Genomic DNA, 16,904 nt, shown 5'->3' on the forward strand with positions numbered 1-16,904 from the left:
CGGCCCGGAGACAGGAGGGCATGCGCCGGCGGAGCGCACTGATTGGCCGCACCCTCAGTTCCCAAGGAGAAGCGAGTGCAACCGTGGCAACCAGGACGCGTCTCGGTCCGCCCTGGGGACCCCGGACTATCCTGTGATTAGGGCAGCGCCCTGCAGTGTAGCGCTTCCGCCCGTCGCCCGCGTGGGTCCAAGCACGAATTTTGGGTGAAACTACTTTTTAAAAACGATGTGCTTCTGGGGCCGGCATAGTAGTTGCGTAGGAGGCTAAGCCTCTGCAGCGCCGGCGTCCCACACGGACGCCCGTTCGACTCCCGGCTGCTCCTCTTCTGATCCAGCTCTTTGCTATGGCCTGGGAAAGCAGTGGAAGATGGCCCAAGTCCTTGGGCCCCTGGCCCCGCGTGGGACACCCGGAAAAAGCTCCTGGCTCCCGGCTTCGGATCAGCTCAGCTCCGGCCGTTGCGGCCATTTGGGGAGTGAACCATCGGATGGAAGACCTCTCTCTCTGTCTCCCGCCCTCCCCCCTCCCTCCCTCTCTCTCTCCCGCCCGCCCTCTCAGACCTCTCTCTCTCTCCTGCCCTGCCCCTCCCTCCCTCCCTCTCTCCCTCTCTCTCTCCCTCCCGCCCTCCCCCCCCCCACTCTGCCTTTGCTGAACAGGTGCACCGATCTCCTCCTAGCCCCCTTGTAGGCGGTGTCTCCCTGTGTCAGGTGCTGTGATCACAGCTGCATCAGATGCCACCTGCTCTGCAGGAGGCCTGACCCTCTGACCTTTGACCCCTGTAGACCTCGCTGGCCCTGGCCTGGCCCAGCCCTGCCTGCTGCCTCCAATCTCCCATTGGCTAGGAGATTGATCTCCTCCTCTCTCTCCCTCACTCTCTCTCTGCCTCTCTCTCCCTCTCTCCCCCCCATCTTTGTAACTCCGCCTCTCAAATAAATACATAAATAAATCTTTTTTAAAAAAATGTACTTGTCTGAAAGTCAGAGATGATGCCTCCTATCCACCACTTACGCCCCAGAGGGCTGGGCTGGGCATCCGAGACCCCCATGGGGGAGTGGGCTGAGCTGGGGTGCCGGGGTTGGGGGTGGCTCCCCGACTTCAGCCTGTGGTGGTCAGGCTGCCTGGGGCCACACAGCCTGACCCTCAGGGGGTGGCTCAGTTTACCCACGAAGCCCTGGGCTCTGAGGAGCGGGAGGAGCGGGTTAACCCCCCTGGGGGGTGGGGTGGACAGTGAGGAATGGGATGGGGCAGCCCCTAGGGTCTGCATCCAGCACTGGCCTCCCGCTGAGCCCTGTCAGGAGCGGGCAGAGCTGGAAGGATGCCCCCGGGGGCCCCCACCAAGACCTCAGCAGGTGCCAAGTCCCCGTGTGAGGCACCGCCCGGGGATGCAGGAGCCTGGCAGAGAGGTCTGGGGGCGGGCGGGCACCCACGCTCCGGAAGGGCTGGGTCCTGGGCCCCCACGGCACATTCCAGACTCGGCTGCCCACGCAGGCCGGGGCTGCTGACGCCAGCGGCCGGGAATGTCTCCAGCAGCCGGCAGCGTCCTCCGGGTCCCGCCCCTGCTCCCCCAGGATGCCCAGGGGCTGTGACCTCAGCACTGGCTCACTCCCGGGGACACCCCTGGAGCCCTCAGTCGGGCAGGGCCAGGAGCGGGGGTGGAAGCCAAGATGCAACTGGCCGTGTCGCCTCCCGGGCCTGGGTTCTCTTCCACGTGTGAGACCCCCACCCGAGTTTCAGAGCCAGCGTCAGGCCCGTGCCCCCTGCTCGCGGCTCCTGGAACCTCCCTTTGTGCCCACGGCCCCGGCCACCCCCATGCGCCAGGCCTCACACCGAGCCAGCCCACGGCCGGCACTGGCTTTGCGCTCCTGAAGCCGAGGTCGAGTTCCCTGTAGCACAAGGGTGCACTGGAGGGCCCGGGACTCGGTCACACGAGCTGCACCCGGACGGCCGGACGGAGCCGCTGGACGTGAGACCTGAGCGAAGCCGCGAGGAGCCGTGGCATTTCTCTGGCTGTCTGCCGGGACCAGTTCCCAAAACTGGGTGCCGTGAAGCCGCACACGGTCACTTCCTCCGGTTCCTGGAGGCCAGGGGCCCACGGCCGGGTCCCCTCTGCCTCCTCCTGCCAGGGGCCCGCGCTGTGCCCTCCTCGGCCTGAATTTCCACCAGCGGCTGCACCGAGGGCCTGGGTGCCGACCGCCCCAGCCGCGTGGCCATTGTGTCCACCCGGGCTGTCCCCAGCTGGGGTAGATCTCACAGCTCCCACAGACTGGAGCCAGCCCCAGAGGGGACAGCGCGACTCCCGGCTGAGCCCCAGCTGTCTCCAGCAGAGAAGCTATTGTGGGAGGGGGCGTGTGGGAGGGGGCGTGTGGGAGGGGGCACCCACCCGACACACCAGTGGGCAGGTGTCCTGAGAGCTGCCCGACAGCCTGGTTTCGGCTTCTCTCACTGGTGGGGAGCGGGGGGGGGGGGCACAGGCGCTGCCCCTTGCCCTCGCCACCGCCAGGCCGGCCGCTAACCCCGCAGGTGGGGGACTCGGAGCCCCTAGATCTGCACATTGAACGGGTTTCCTTTCCGAGTGAGGAGAATGTTGGGACGCGGAGGTGGCACGCGCCTGACCGATGCACTCAGCCTGGGCGAACTGCATGGCGCTGCGACTCATGTTCCAGGGAAGCCGGTTCCAGCAAACTCACCGGCACCTGGGGCCGCGCCTGGCCCTCTGCGCGAGTCACCTGGGCTTGCGGCTCGGCCAGGAGCTGACCTCATGCCCGGCGCACGGGGCCGGCCCCGCCCCGCCTCCGTCCCCGGGGCCGACGGGGAGCCCCCGCTGCGTGGAGGCGCCCGGGCGTCCAGCAGGACCCAGGCCCCCGCCTGGTCCCTTTCCAAGCTGCTGCTCGGCGCCGGGCCGCGGGCAGGGGTGGGAGGCGAGCGTCCGCCACTCCGCGGGGCGCACCTGTCGCAGGCAGGGCTCACGCGGGCAGGTAAGCCTGAGAGCCCGGCGCCACCCTGCGGGCCGGCTGCCGCCCACGTGCCGCCCACGAGCCGCCCGCCCCACGCGTGGCCAAGCCCACCCCGGACCCCAGCACACGCCCCGCCTGCTGCCTCCAGGCCACGGTGGTCGCGGGTGACTCACGCACACTCTCCGCCCCGCCAGCCAGACACGCGCGCGCCCGGGCCGAGCGCCGCGTCCTGATTGGGCCGCGCGCCGCGCCTGGCCCCGCCCCCTGCTCCCTATTGGCCCCAGGGGCCCGCCCCCTCGGGACGCCCCGCCCCGGCCGCTGAGGGCCAAGCCGCGCAGCGCCGGGAGGCAGGAGCGGGCGGCGAGCGGGGCGCGCGGCCATGCGCCGCCGCCTGTGGCTGGGCCTGGTCTGGCTGCTGCTGGCGCGGATGCCCGGCGCCGCGGGGACCCCGAGTGCGCCGCGGAGACCGCGCAGCTACCCGCACCTGGAGGGCGACGTGCGCTGGCGGCGCCTCTTCTCCTCCACCCACTTCTTCCTGCGCGTGGACCCCAGAGGCCGTGTGCAGGGCACCCGCTGGCGCCACGGCCAGGACAGTGAGTGCGCGGGTGCGGCGGCGGCCGGGGCCGCGGCCCGCACGGGTCCCGGAGCGCCTCGCCACTGCCGGTCTGCGGCCTCGGTTCCCTCGGCTGCGAAGTGGGCAGGGCTGCTGGCCGCTCAGGGGACCCGAGGCTGCGGGGGGTCGGGAGGGGGGGAGAGACGTCGGGCTGGGAGCTGGGGCGGGTCGGGCCGGGAGCTGGGGCGGGTGGGGCCGGGTCCCGGCCATCAGAGCCGACAGCCACCCTGCCTCCCTGGCGGCGTTCATCTGGGGCTCCCAAGGCCCTCATTAGGCTGCACGCGACCGAGGCAATGACAGGGGACTGGCCGGGCCGGTCCCTCTGTGAGGGCATGGCCAGGCGCGGTGGCCTCGGGCTGGGGGAGAGGCCAGGCGCAGGCAGGTGACCGGGGACGGTGGCCACGTCCCTCTGGGCCTGGGTTTCCCCTCCCGGCTGGCAGCGCTGGGTGGCTGGCGCAAGGGGTTCTTGTCTTTGTTTTCCGTGGGCTGTGCGGGGACCCCAGGCCCTGAGGGGCTCCCAGAGCAGAGGGGTGGCCCGGGAGGAGGGGCCTGGGTGGAGCCTGCACAGGAGAGCCGGGCGGCGGGCAGAGGCCAGGGAGAGGATGGGGAGCGGGTGGTGCCTCCTGGGAGCCCCTCTGCTGGACGGGAAGTTGGCTCAGCAGGCTGGGGCTGCTGCGTCACCTGCTGGTGACCGGGTCCTCCCGCTGCTTCTGGTCCCCCAAGCAGCCGGCGTCCAGCCGAGTGTTGCCCAGGCTGGACACCCTCGGGAGAGAGGCCCCCTGCCCTTCCGATCTGTCAGAGTCCAGGGCGTGGCCAGCGTGACCTGGAAGAGAGGAGTGAGTGGGTGACCACAGGGCAGGCGGGGCCGGGCTCCCTGCCTGACCAAGCCCCCCCTCCAGGTGTGGTGGAGATCCGCTCCGTGCGTGTGGGCATCGTGGTCATCAAGGCTGTACACTCCGGCTTCTACGTGGCCATGAACCGCCGAGGCCGCCTGCACGGGTCGGTGAGTGCCAGCGGGCGGGCGGCAGGTGGCAGGCGGGGTCCCCTGGCCTCACACCCCGCCCTTCCCCACAGCGTGTCTACACCGTGGACTGCAGGTTCCAGGAGCGCATTGAGGAGAACGGCTACAACACCTACGCCTCGCTCCGCTGGCGCCATCATGGCCGGCCCATGTTCCTGGCCCTCAATGGACGGGGGGCCCCTCGGCGAGGTGGCCGGACGCGCAGGCACCACCTGTCCACCCACTTCCTGCCCGTGCTGGTCTCCTGAGGCTCCGAGACACGGCAGCAGCTCAGTGACGGACCGCAGAGGAGCAGGTGGACAGAGTCCGGCAGACCCGGGGTCAGGGAGCAAAGGCCCGGAGGCTGGAGGGCACTGGGCCCCGGCCACGCACCTCTTCTGCGCATGAAGCCAGGGTCTCCTGGGTGCCAGGTGCTGAGGCCTGGCGGGCCCAAGGAGGATCCAGCAGGTACCTCCTGGGCTGCCCGGACTCTCGGGGACACAGAGGCTGTGGTGCAGCGGGCGCCCCCTGCAGGCCGACGGCCTCCACGCTGTCTCTGCCGCGAGGCGCCCGCCGGCTGGACGTGGCCAGCGCCCCTCACCTCGGTACTCAAGTTGTCCCCCTGCAGACTTCCTAACCCACAGCTCCCACTCTCCAACAAGAACAGCGGCTTCCGGCGAGGGGCTGCGAGACCCGTGGCGGGGCCGTGGGCAGTCAGGCAAGCAGCAGCCCACGCGTGTCTCCTGGGTGCAGTGCCGTCCCCACGCGGGTGATGGCTGCACACGCGGAGCCCTGGAACTGAGGACATCTGTGCCCTGGCCCCCGCCACCGCGCGGGAAACCCCAGGGAGCTCGTGGCTCCAGCGTCGGCCGGCCCCGGGGGCCTCGGGAGCGAGGCAGCACGTGGAGAATCTGCGCTCTGCCTTTCAGATAAGTAAACAACGTTGAAACGCAAAACCGGAGCAGCGAAGGCAGCATGGCTCAGGGAAGACAACGCTCGTGGATGCCAGGGCCCGCCCCGCCCGGTGACCTGGGCGCTCGCCGGCTTCATGGGGTCAGGGTCGGCCGAGGCAGCGGCGCCGGTGGGCCGCGGGAGGGATCTTCCCCGAGACCGCCGCCCCGCCCCGCGGCCCGCGCCCACTGCCCATGGGCACTGCCAGGGCCGAGCCCCCACCCCGGGGCGGCGGGGTCCGGGCATCTCGCTGGGTCTCAGCGCTCACAGCTGCGGGCCCGGGGCCTGCGTCCCAGCCCCCGCCTCCCCGGGATGGACCCCCGGCGCAGGCGCGGAAGGAAGACGCCAGCCCCGCGGGTTTCCAGGGGTGTATTTTAAAAGCCCCCCCCCCCCCACGGCTTCCCTAGAGGTGTCCACCGCAGCACTTGGTCCAGGGCGTCGCTGGTCTCCAGGGCTCGCCGGGCGGGAGCGCGGGGCTGCGGGGCCATCCTGGGTGGGGCTCGCCTGGCGCCACAGCCGAACCCGTCCTTCCACAGATCACGCACGGCCGCGTGTGAGCTAAAACGTCCATTTATTTCAAAGCAGTAATAATTTAAAATTATAAAAACCTTCCCGCAGTTGAACATTTAGAGGGTGAGGTTAGAGACCGAGGGGACGGGGGTCTGCGACAGCCCTGGAGGGGCCGCGCGGCCGGGGCCCTCCGTCCGGGAGCACCCGCGGCCCGGGCCGGGCCAGCTCCGGCCCCGCCCCGGGGCTCTGCCCGCGCAGCCCGCGGCGCAGCGGGCGCTGCCCACGAGGGCGCCGGCACCTGCAGCCGCGCAGCCGCAGAGGCCGGGAGGGGCGGAGCGCCCCCAGAGGCTTCGGGGTGCGGCCGGCGCCGGGATCACGAGTTGCTGGTGGCGTTCTCGTTGCTGGGCGAGCTGGACGACGAGGAGGACGACGAGGACGAGAAGCTCACCCCGCCCAGGCCCGGGGGGTTCGTGGCCGTGTTCTGTCCTGTGAGGCTCTTTCGGCAGACGGGGCAGCTGTCGTGCTGTCCGCGGGAGAGGGCGGCTCAGCGGGGGCGGGCGGGGCGGGGCGGGGCGTGGCCGGGCGGGGCGGGGCGTGGCCGGGCGGGGCGGGGGGCGCTCACCTGCTCCAGCCAGGGCACGATGCAGCCGTCGTGGAAGAGGTGGTTACAGGGCAGCTGCCGCACGCGCTCGCCCAGCGCGTAGTCGTCCTTGCACACAGGGCACTCGAGCCCGGAGCCTGGCGGGGGCGGGGCCGGGCGAGGGCCGTGAGAGCCCTGTGCGGGCAGGGCGGGGCCCCGCGGAGCCCCCCGGGGGGGCGCGTACCTACGTGCTCGGCGGTGACGGGGACGGTGGGCAGGGCCTGGATGCGCTCCTTGTCTGCGGGCGGGGGGCCCGTGCTTTCAAACTGATTGAGGAGCTGAAAGACAAGAGGCGAGAGTGCCGGCAGCTCCTCGGGGGCGGGGCGCTCCTGGGGGGGGAGAAGGCCGCCGTCTGCCCGGCCCGCGGGGCTCTGAGCCGCAAGGCTGCGGGACCTGCAAAAGCACCGAGGCTGCGTTTGTCTGGGGCCGGCGCCCGGGAGCCCAAGACGCCGCGGGGCCACAGGGGCGCCCGCCCCGGACCCGCTGCCCGCCCCGTGCCAGGGCCCAGGACACTCCCAGGAGGCTCCCGGGCCCGAGCGCCCAGCACCGAGTTCCCGCGCGGGGACCTGGGGACACGCCGTGAGGCGGCCGAGGCTTGGACACAGCCGGGTGGCGGTCGCCGGCGGCTCAGGCCTCGCCCGAACTCTGCTGGTCTGGGTCTGGGGCAGGACACGAAGGCGGCGGCCTGCCCGTACCTGTGTGATGATGGCGTCCAGGCCATTGGCACCCCAGGCGTAGTCCATCGGGTTCGAGTGCAGAACACCCCTGGGCGGAGAGGACGGGTTCAGTGGGCTGTAGGGGCTTGAGGCTCCCCCAATACTCACCAGGGCCCAGACTGGGGATGCCCCCCCACACCCACCAGGGGCCCAGACTGGGGATGCCCCCCCCCACACCCACCAGGGGCCCAGGCTGGGGATGCCCCCACATACACACACACTCACCAGGGGCCAGGCTGGGGATGGCCCCACATACACACACACTCACCAGGGGGCCAGCTAGGGATGCCCCCCACACACACACTCACCAGGGGCCCAGGCCCAGGCTGGGGATGGCCCCACATACACACACACTCACCAGGGGCCCAGGCCCAGGCTGGGGATGGTGGCCGGGGTGATGATGCCGTTGACCAGCTGCTGGATGATCCTGGGGCAGACGGAGGGGTGGGTCACACAGGCCGGACGCGCTCAGCTCTGGCCAGCGGCTCACACCGCCCGACAGTGCAGGGGACAGAGCACCAGAGGGAGCCGGCGAGGCCGTGCAGGCTCCTGACCCCCATGCAGGACCCAGGGGCCCCCGAGTGCCAGGTGGGGCCTGGGGCCTGCGTGGGCTGGCGAGGGGACCAAGCAGCCACACCTCTCGTGGGCAGCTTTCCCGGTCCAACCTCACCGTGCGGGGTCCTGTCCACCCCCAGGCCCCCTCACCCTTCCAGCGTGGGGACGCCTTCGTGCCGGCCGGTGGCCCGCCGTGCAGTGAGCCGGGCGCGGGGCTGCCGGGCGCCATACCGGTGCCGGGACTGGTGCTCTCGTTCCCGCCGGCTCTCGGGGTCCCTGCCGTCATCAGCCTGCGCCCCAGCGGGGAACGCGGGGATCTCAAAGCTGTCGTCAAAGATGCCGAAAGCAAACTGCCCGTAGCCCTGCGGCAGCGTGAACAGCTGCTGGTCGACGTTCTGGGGAGGAGAGGGACGCTGACCGGAGGCCGGGGGGAGGGAGAGGGACGGTGGCCGGAGGCCGGGGGAGGGAGAGGGACGGTGGCCGGAGGCCGGGGGAGGGAGAGGGACGGTGGCCGGAGGCCGGGCCTGGCGGCACCGTGGGCACATGGCAGGTGAAGCCGCCGCCTGCATGGCCGGCGCCCACGAGCGACTCCACTCCCACCCAGCTCCCTGCTGACGGCCCGGGGGGGGGGGCGGGGGGGGCAGCAGGGATGGCTCAAGTGCTTGGGGCCCCGCCACCCCCACGGGGGACCCAGCTGGAGGTCCAGGCTCCTGGCTGCGGCCTGGCCCAGCCCCGGCCACTGAGGCCACGTGTGGCGTGAGCCCGAGGGCGAAGCTTACGCCCTCGCCAGCTGCTCTGTCACTGCTGGCCGGGGCTCGGGGCGACGCCAGGGAGGTGACGCTGGCCTTGCTGCTGCCCCAGCAGGGTGGACCGCAGTGGGAGGGGGCGTGTGGAGGGCCCCCACCCCAGCGGGGACGGCCCTCAGGCCAGGGGCCCGCACCCACCTCGAACGGCTGCCGGCTCTGGCTCTGGTCGGTGGGGGCTGTGGACGGGGCAGAACTGTTCTCTGTGTTCCTGGGGAGACAGCGGTGTCAGCGCCGGTGTCTGTCGGGGGCCCCCCAGGGGTCACGCCCTGCCTGTGCCCCCACCTCTGGACCTGAGAGCCAGGGCCCCTGTGAGCCAGGGCGCGGACCCCACCCTGGCCTGGGCTGTGCCAGGCGGGAGCAGCTGCCCCTCCCGCTGTGAGCGCACGTGCGCGGGGCCCCTCCCCTGCACGGCCAGCGTGCCCACCCCCGGCCTCCACGGTCGAGGTCACCTGGTGTCTTCTGGAAGCTCCTCGATGAAGCCGGACTCGCATCTTGGGCAGGTGTAGTCCTGCAGAACAGGGGTCACTGAGGGGGACTGCCTCCTGGGCCCCTCCCAGACACCCCCACGGGGGTCTCCCAGAGCAGGGCGCTGCTCGGCGGGACCAGCGACGCCCAGGGCGGCCCTTCCAGAACACTGCAGAGCCCCGGTGCCCAGACCCCCGGACTGCAGTGGTCGACGCACCCCCCACAGCAGGCTGTGTGCCCTCGGCCACGGGGGGCGGAGCCGGGCGAGGGCGGCCCCCACGGGCAGCACGTGCAGGACTCAAACGGACGCGGCTCCCAGGACAGGGCCGGCACCGCGATCACGGGCTCCAGGAAGACGCCGACCACAACCGCGTCTCGCCCTGCAGCCAAGCCCACGAGTCTCCCGAGACGTGGCCGCCGGGCCGGCCCAGTGCCCCTCGCAGGTGAGCGGGCACACAGGGCGCGCGGCCCACGCAGCCACGGCATGCAGGGACCCGAGGACCCCACGCTCACGGAGATGCGGGCACAGAGGCCACAGCCTGAGCGACTCCACCAGCAGGACGCTCCCAGCGAATCCAGGGAGACAGGAAGTGGATGCGTGGGTGCCGGCTGGGGGAGGCAACCACAAATGGGTGTGAGGTTTCTTTTGGGGCGAGAATGTTCTGGGATTAGACTGCGGTTACGGTTACATAACTCTGGAGACCCTGAGCGCAGGGACTGTGCACCCAGCCTGCGACACGGGAACACGGCCCGGGACCCCGCTGTGCTGTGCGCAGGTGCGGCGACCAGGGCGGACGCCCCACCCGAGTCGTCCTGCTTCCGACGTCGGGGCCTGCGGAGCATGAGCTGTCTGCCACCCCGGCTCAGGGCGGGCACCCAGCACCCACGCTGCTCTGACTCAGTGCACCTGGACGGCTGCCCAGGTCCTGGCCACACCTCAGCCCGTGCTGGTGGCTGGCCCCGCCACGGACGGGGACGCAGCTCGGAGGCGACTGGCCCTTGCTGACCTGCGTCCACCCCTGGCGCAGCCCACAGCCCAGGTGTGCCCAGGCCCCCAGCCTCTCCCCCCACAGCTCAAGTGTACCCAGGCCCCCAGCCCCTCCCCCACACAGCCCAGGTGTGCCCAGGCCCCCAGCCTCTCCCCCCACAGCTCAAGTGTGCCCAGGCCCCCAGCCCCCCCCCCACAGCTCAAGTGTGCCCAGGCCCCCAGCCTCTCCCCCCACAGCTCAAGTGTGCCCAGGCCCCCAGCCCCCTCCCCACACAGCTCAAGTGTGCCCAGGCCCCCAGCCCCCTCCCCCACACAGCCCAGGTGTGCCCAGGCCCCCAGCCCCCCCCCACAGCTCAAGTGTGCCCAGGCCCCCAGCCCCCTCCCCCACACAGCTCAGGTGTGCCCAGGCCCCCAGCCCCTCCCCCACACAGCCCAGGTGTGCCCAGGCCCCCAGCCCCCCCCCACAGCTCAAGTGTGCCCAGGCCCCCAGCCCCCTCCCCCACACAGCTCAGGTGTGCCCAGGCCCCCAGCCCCTCCCCCACACAGCCCAGGTGTGCCCAGGCCCCCAGCCTCTCCCCCCACAGCTCAAGTGTGCCCAGGCCCCCAGCCTCTCCCCCCACAGCTCAAGTGTGCCCAGGCCCCCAGCCTCTCCCCACACAGCTCAAGTGTGCCCAGGCCCCCAGCCCCCCCCCACAGCTCAAGTGTGCCCAGGCCCCCAGCCTCTCCCCCCACAGCTCAAGTGTGCCCAGGCCCCCAGCCCCCCCCCCAGCTCAAGTGTGCCCAGGCCCCCAGCCCCCTCCCCACAGCTCAAGTGTGCCCAGGCCCCCAGCCCCTCCCCCCACAGCTCAGGTGTGCCCAGGCCCCCAGCCCCCCCCCCACAGCTCAAGTGTGCCCAGGCCCCCAGCCCCTCCCCCACACAGCCCAGGTGTGCCCAGGCCCCCAGCCCCTCCCCCCACAGCTCAAGTGTGCCCAGGCCCCCAGCCTCTCCCCCCACAGCTCAAGTGTGCCCAGGCCCCCAGCCTCTCCCCCCACAGCTCAAGTGTGCCCAGGCCCCCAGCCTCTCCCCCCACAGCTCAAGTGTGCCCAGGCCCCCAGCCCCCTCCCCACACAGCTCAGGTGTGCCCAGGCCCCCAGCCCCCTCCCCCACACAGCTCAGGTGTGCCCAGGCCCCCAGCCCCCTCCCCACACAGCCCAGGTGTGCCCAGGCCCCCCAGGTGTGCCCAGCCCCCCCAGGTGAGCAGAGCCGGTGCACACAGGGTGCACACACGGTGGCCGCCCTGCCCTGTGCTGCTGCCCGTCCGTGCCCCCCCCACCGCTCTGGCTGTCGTCTTGGCAGAAGTCAGGGCCAGGGGCCACCGCATGCCAGCCACGCACAGGGGCTTGGGCCCCGCCTCCCACAGGGAGGACCTGGGTGGCATTCCAGGCCCCCGGCTTCAGCTGGCCCAGCCCTGGACACTGCGGCCACCTGGAGAGTAAACCTCACTCCCCCCCCCGCCCCCTGCCTCTCAAAAGGAATCCGGTCCCAGAGTGGCCTCGGCACCCCACCTCGTGGGCAGGAAGGAGGCTCAGGGCCAGGCTCTGCCCCCGCCAGCCAGCCCAGCGCTCAGCGCTGCCGGGATCCACGCAGACCCCAGCACAGGAGAGGCCCCTCTGCGCCTGCCCACCAAGGGGCCCGCGGCCCGGCTCTCACACGGCCTGGGTGCCACGGTCAGCTCCGCAGAGACCCCGGGGCCCCGTCCTCTGAGCTGCTCTCCACCCACTCTTGGGGGCCGCAGCGGCACCCGGGCAGAGGCAGGGCGCCCGGGGGTGAGGGCCCCTGCACGCTCCCTCCTCGGCCAGCGCCCGCTCACTCAGCGGGGGGCACTCAGCAGGCTCTGCCCCCAGGCTGCCCTGGACGTCCGCACTAGGGACACGCCGCAGGGGCGCCCAGCCGGGTCCCCTCCCTGACGGGGGTCAGGCACCGCCGACTTCCCTCCTGCCCGTCCCAGGTCCCGTCCCGGAAGCTGCCGCGGGGGCCAGCTCCAGACCCGCCAGCCGAGGGGGACGGGGCGGGGGCCACGGCGCAGAAGCCACAAGGCGCAGCGCGGCCGGACCCCGAGCCCACGCAGCCACCGCCCCCAGCGGGGCGAACCCAGAGCTCGTGCGACACAGGTGGCGCCGCCAGCAGGGCCCGCGTGCCCAGGCACCCAGCCGCGCCCAGCCGCCGACCCCAGGGCAGGGCACAGGGGACCCCTGCACCACACGGCCCCCACGGCATGGAAGCCAGCCCTGCCCACGCCCAGCCCCCACACCTCAGCCAGCGGGCACGCCTGCCACTCCCACACGCCAGCCCCACGCACTCCACCACCGCGACCCCCGCACTCCCGCCGGGGGGCGGGTCCGCGGAGCCCACCGCACAGAGCGCGCCCTCCCGGATCAGCCTGCGTGCCCACGGGCAGCGCAGGACCCCCGCAGGGCAGCCGGACACTCCCTCTGCCCGCGATCACCTGTCACCCGCCGGCCAAGGCCACAGGGAGAGGAAGTCGCCCCGGCTGCCCTGCGCTGCCCCGGGAGGCAGGCCAAGGCCAGCAAGCGGCCCACCCACGTGGGCCCCCAGGACCGCAACCCCGCGCTTCCCTAGGGCTTCCGGGGCGGGGGGCTCACACCTGCCGCCCCCACCTGCCACCGACGGGGCCGGCCCAGAGCGGGCGGCTCGCAGCTCCCCGAGTCCGCAGGCCCGCGCCCTCCTCCCCCGTGCACCACAGGACCCGACGCGTTCTCCCGTGGGTTCCTCTTCCCTGGGGGGCCCCCACGCCCTCAGCGGCCACGGCGAGACGACACGGAGAAGGCACACAGCCAGCCTCCGGCGCCCCCAAGCCCTCGCCCGCGGGCCCGGCCCCCACCTTCTCACGGCAGCCGGCGGCCCGGCGACCCCCCGCTCGGGAGCGTCCCCCGAGGTGCCCTCCGGCCAGCTCGAGGACCCAGCGGCCCGGCTGAGCCCGCAGCACCTGCCCCGCGCCCAGCCCGCAGCGCCCCGGCCCGGCCCGGCTGCAGAGCGGAAGCTGCACCTGGGCCCGCACCTGGCGCCGCCGGCCGCCCCGGCCACGCGCTCCGGGGCGTCCTCGCGCCGCGCCGCGGGGCCCGGCTCTCCACAGCCGCCCTCCGCCCGGCCGCCGACGCGCGGCTCGCGGGGCCTCGGTCTCCCCGCCTGCACGCCCAGGTTCGAGGGAGGCAAGCGCCCGCCCCGGGGCCGCCGCGGCCGCGGAGGTCACCCGGCCCCGCCTGCCGGCCCGGCCTCAGTTTCCCGCCGGGGCCAGCGCGCGCCGGCCACCCCCGCCTCGCCCGAGGCCCGCAGCCGCAGGCCCGCCGCCCGCCCCCGCCCCGGGCCTCACCGGCAGGCGCGGCACGATCTCGACCGAGCAGCAGTGGCAGAAGTACCGTCCGGGCTGCGGCGACGCCTCGGCCATGGCCACCGCCGCCTCCTCCGCGCCCGCCCCCCGCGCGGCGCCGCCGCCGGCCGTTTGCTGCTCCCTCGCCGGCCGACGCGCCCGCGCCCGTTCACGCACGGCACGCACGCTCACGCACGGCGCGGGGCGGAGCCGGGCGCGGAAGAGGCGCCGGGCGCACGCGCGGCGAGCGACGGTGGCCGCTGAGGGGCAATCTAGGGGCGGCCGCTGGGGGCGCGCGGGGCAGGGGGCGGGGCCAGGCCCGGAGGCGGGGCCCGGGGCGGGGCCTGCGTGGGGCGGGGGTGGACCTGCGGGTCGCTCCGGCAACCGCGGCCAGGGGCGTGGCCAGGCCTGGCGGCCGCGGAGAATTCACACGGAGCCCCGCCTCTCCCCTCGCCGCCGCGGAGACTGCGGTCTGCCCTTGTCCTCGCCGCCTCGCCGCCCGCCGCGTGCCGGCTGCGCTCCGTCCGCGGGGCCCCCACGGTTCCCCCAGGCGCTGGAGGGGCCGGCCGGGGCGCCGTGCCCGCCGCGGACCCCTACTGGGCGGGACCCCCGGGTCCTTCCGGCCCGCGCCCGTCGGCCTGGAAACCTCAGCCCCTCGGGCCCGGCGCCACGCGGCTTAATGCGGGGCGTGAAACCCGCGCGCGGGACCCTGGGCTGGGTGGGAGCGCGCGCGGGGCCCGGCTGGCGTCAGGCTACAGAGACCGCAAGGTGCGGCTCTGCGGTGCGGAGCTTGCGTGTGCGGGCCTCGGGGTGCGGGCGGCCGACAGAGGGCGCGCCGGCCTCGGGGCTGGGTCCCCGGAACGCCCCTGCGCGGTCTGCGCCGCGGCCCCGCCGCCCCCATCCCCTTCCCCGGCCTCTTGTCCCCCCCCCGCGGGACGCCCCACCTCTGGGGGTGTCCCCCGGATCCTGGAGCGACACGGATGCCGGGGGCGCCCGCACCCTGACCCCTGCCCCGTCCCCATGTAGGCCGGCCTGGGACTTGGGGCCTCAGGCCATCTGTCCACGTGCGGGGACACGGATGTCCTGGGCTCCTCGCCCCTCGGTGCCCGCACCAGGGCTGCTGCTCTGCCTGGCGTCCTGTGCCCTGCGGGGTCACACAGACCGACCCAGTGCCCCTCGGACGCCCTGCTGGTCCCCTGGGTGAGGGACCTCGGGACGGGGTGGGGTGAGGGCTCTGGGCGACACAGGTGCATTAAAAGGCAGAAGGCAAGAGGTGGGGGCGTGGTTTCCATCGGCTGGGTCACTTCCCAAATGCCCACAGCGGTCAGGGGTGGGCCAGGCCAAGGCCAGCAGCGTCCCGGGTCTCCCACTGGGTGCAGGGGCCCAAGCGCTTGGCTCCCACTGCTGCCTCCGCTGGGTGGAGCCTGCGCCCCAGCTGGGGGCTGGGTCAGAGCTGGTGCGCTGATGCCCCGGCAGGGTAACCCCGAACCCCCCCACCCCGCACCGGCCCCCCCATGGCCGCCCCCGCGGCGCAGGCTGCTCTCTGCTTGGTCTGTTGCCCTGGGTATTTGATCTGTCTTCTGTTGGAGTTTCCTACTTTGTTCCGGATACTGTTTGGTTTGTATCTTTTGCTTATTTTTCAGTCTTCTTGTATCTGTGGCGTGGGCTTCCCAGTGAACCCCTTGTTGCTTTGTCTCTGCAGCTCATGGCTGTGGATAAAGGCCCCGGTCCCCCTCTCGTGTCGGCGCCAGCGACCGGGCACTGCCCGGGCAGATTCCTCCACGCCCCTTTAGATTTTTGTGTTTTTATTTATTTGCAAGGCGGAGAGACAGAGAGCTTCCGTCTGCCCGGCTGGGGCTGCAGCCAGGAGCCAGGAGTTCCAGCCCGGCCTCCCCCGTGGGTGGCAGAGGCCCCAGTGCCTGGGCCCCCACTGTTGCCCCCAGGGTCTGCCTCCGCAGGAGCTGGAACTGGGAGGAGCTTGTGCTCTGCTGACTTTATCCTAGAGTTTCCAACCAGCCGAGAAGCTGCAGAGCGAGGCCCCGGGCGGCCTTGACCCAGCTGCCCAGCCGCCATCTTGCTGTGCCTGTCCCTAGGGGGCCGCCCAGCACACCCAGGGGAGCTCCCTCTGTCCACAGCTATGGAGCCGATGCCCGGGGACCCGGGCCTCCAGGCAGCACTGCTGGAACTGCCCCCTGGGCCCTCCCTTCCCCCACTGCCGTCTCCAGAACACCTGGAAGTGGGCAACGGGCAGAGAAGGGAAGGAAGCCGTGAGAGTTGGGCGTCCAGGCAAACGCTGGCCCAGCCTTCTGATGCCCACGGCGCCGAGAACCGACTTTAGCCCGGAGACCAGGGCGTCGGGTGGCGGGGCTGGGCTGCACGCACTGGGACCGTGGTGGCCCAGCCTGGCCACCTGCAGCTTCCCCAGGTGCCACTGGCCGGGGCAGGGTCACATGGCTGGGTCCAAGGCAGTGGCGAGTAAAAGGAATGACCTTGGTCAATGCGAATTCACCCCGGGGCTCAGCGGGGGAAGGGAGGTGGCCTCCGGGGTCCCAGGATGCAGGGGGCACCATGGGGAGGGGTCCTCAGGTCCCGGGAGCCACGGTGGGGCTGGGGCTGGGGTGGGGACACCTGCCACACCAACCATCACCTGGTCCAGGCTTCCGAGCACCACACACTCACACACTCTACCAGGCCTTGCTGCCCGGGCCCAGGGGGTCCCCGAGACCCCGGCCGGGGCCACGACCTGCAAACTGGGGCAGAGGTTGACGGTGCCTGCAGCCGCGGCCTCCCCGCTAGGGAGAGGTGGGAGGGGCCTTCTGGGGAGCTGGCGTTGGGGCTGCAGGGGTGGAGGTGCATTGTAAACTGTCTTGCTGGGGAGAGGCAGGGGGGGCGATCGAGCACGGCCCGCATCCACCTCTCTTGGCCTTGTGTCTTGCCGGGCGGCGGCCACGGCCACCTGCCGCTCCAGGTGCCCGGGAAGGGTCCCAGGGCTGCTCTCTGTTGCTTTGCTCAGGGTCAGAGGCTGCCCGCTGATTGGCCAGGGCTGGGCGTGTGCCCACTGCGGAGGCTTCCGGGGCTGGAACACAGGAGGCGACAGCCCCCCAGGACCAGAGGGGCCGGCCTCAGGGTTCCGTCAGAACAGGGCCTGGTAATCCTTTCCGGGCCGACCCAGCCCCAGCGCTGTGGGGTAAGCGGCTGCCTCCGCACCGGTGACCAGCAGGGAGGCCCACCCGGCGCCTCCACCCGTCAGCCCTGGCACTCGGAGGCCGGGGTCTGTGCCCGTTTTACAGGTAGGAGAGCAGAGGTCCCGGGGCCTGGCCCTCAGCTGTGGGCTGTGCTG

At 72.5% G+C, this 16,904-nt stretch overlaps 2 protein-coding genes across 4 annotated transcripts; one reads left to right on the forward strand and one right to left on the reverse strand.

Moving 5' to 3' along the window:
- The first annotated feature begins 3,279 nt into the window (after positions 1-3,279).
- On the forward strand, positions 3,280-5,921 carry FGF22 (fibroblast growth factor 22). Its single transcript, XM_070058461.1, has 3 exons — positions 3,280-3,545; positions 4,465-4,568; positions 4,640-5,921. Exons 1-3 carry the CDS (start codon positions 3,332-3,334, stop codon positions 4,832-4,834), a joined length of 513 nt encoding a protein of 170 aa, XP_069914562.1. The 5' UTR covers positions 3,280-3,331; the 3' UTR covers positions 4,835-5,921.
- Positions 5,922-6,070: 149 nt separating this feature from the next.
- RNF126 (ring finger protein 126) lies at positions 6,071-13,745 on the reverse strand. Of its 3 annotated transcripts, none has more exons than XM_070058456.1 (9): positions 13,568-13,745; positions 9,193-9,251; positions 8,882-8,951; positions 8,088-8,332; positions 7,741-7,809; positions 7,362-7,431; positions 6,855-6,944; positions 6,649-6,764; positions 6,071-6,549 (listed from the first exon to the last, which is right to left on the reverse strand). In XM_070058456.1, exons 1-9 carry the CDS (start codon positions 13,640-13,642, stop codon positions 6,471-6,473), a joined length of 873 nt encoding a protein of 290 aa, XP_069914557.1. In that variant the 5' UTR covers positions 13,643-13,745; the 3' UTR covers positions 6,071-6,470. The 3 variants fall into 3 exon arrangements, with proteins under 3 accessions (XP_069914557.1, XP_069914558.1, XP_069914556.1); XM_070058457.1 differs by having other exon boundaries at positions 6,851-6,944; positions 8,169-8,332; positions 13,568-13,744; XM_070058455.1 differs by having other exon boundaries at positions 6,851-6,944; positions 13,568-13,744.
- Between the last annotated feature and the right edge of the window lie 3,159 nt (positions 13,746-16,904).

Source organism: Oryctolagus cuniculus, chromosome 16 (genome assembly GCF_964237555.1).
Source record: "Oryctolagus cuniculus chromosome 16, mOryCun1.1, whole genome shotgun sequence".
Taxonomy (NCBI): domain Eukaryota; kingdom Metazoa; phylum Chordata; class Mammalia; order Lagomorpha; family Leporidae; genus Oryctolagus; species Oryctolagus cuniculus.

Excerpts from the sequence above, each read along its gene's own strand:
- FGF22 (XM_070058461.1), top strand. The coding sequence starts at position 3,332 with ATGCGCCGCCGCCTGTGGCTGGGCCTGGTCTGGCTGCTGCTGGCGCGG. Across the intron at positions 3,546-4,464 it reads CTGGCGCCACGGCCAGGACA|GTGTGGTGGAGATCCGCTCC; the intron begins GTGAGTGCGCGG and ends CCCCCCCTCCAG. Across the intron at positions 4,569-4,639 it reads GAGGCCGCCTGCACGGGTCG|CGTGTCTACACCGTGGACTG; the intron begins GTGAGTGCCAGC and ends CCTTCCCCACAG.
- RNF126 (XM_070058455.1), bottom strand. The coding sequence starts at position 13,642 with ATGGCCGAGGCGTCGCCGCAGCCCGGACGGTACTTCTGCCACTGCTGC. Across the intron at positions 8,333-8,881 it reads AGAGCCGGCAGCCGTTCGAG|AACGTCGACCAGCAGCTGTT; the intron begins GTGGGTGCGGGC and ends TCTCCTCCCCAG. Across the intron at positions 6,550-6,648 it reads TCGTGCCCTGGCTGGAGCAG|CACGACAGCTGCCCCGTCTG; the intron begins GTGAGCGCCCCC and ends TCCCGCGGACAG.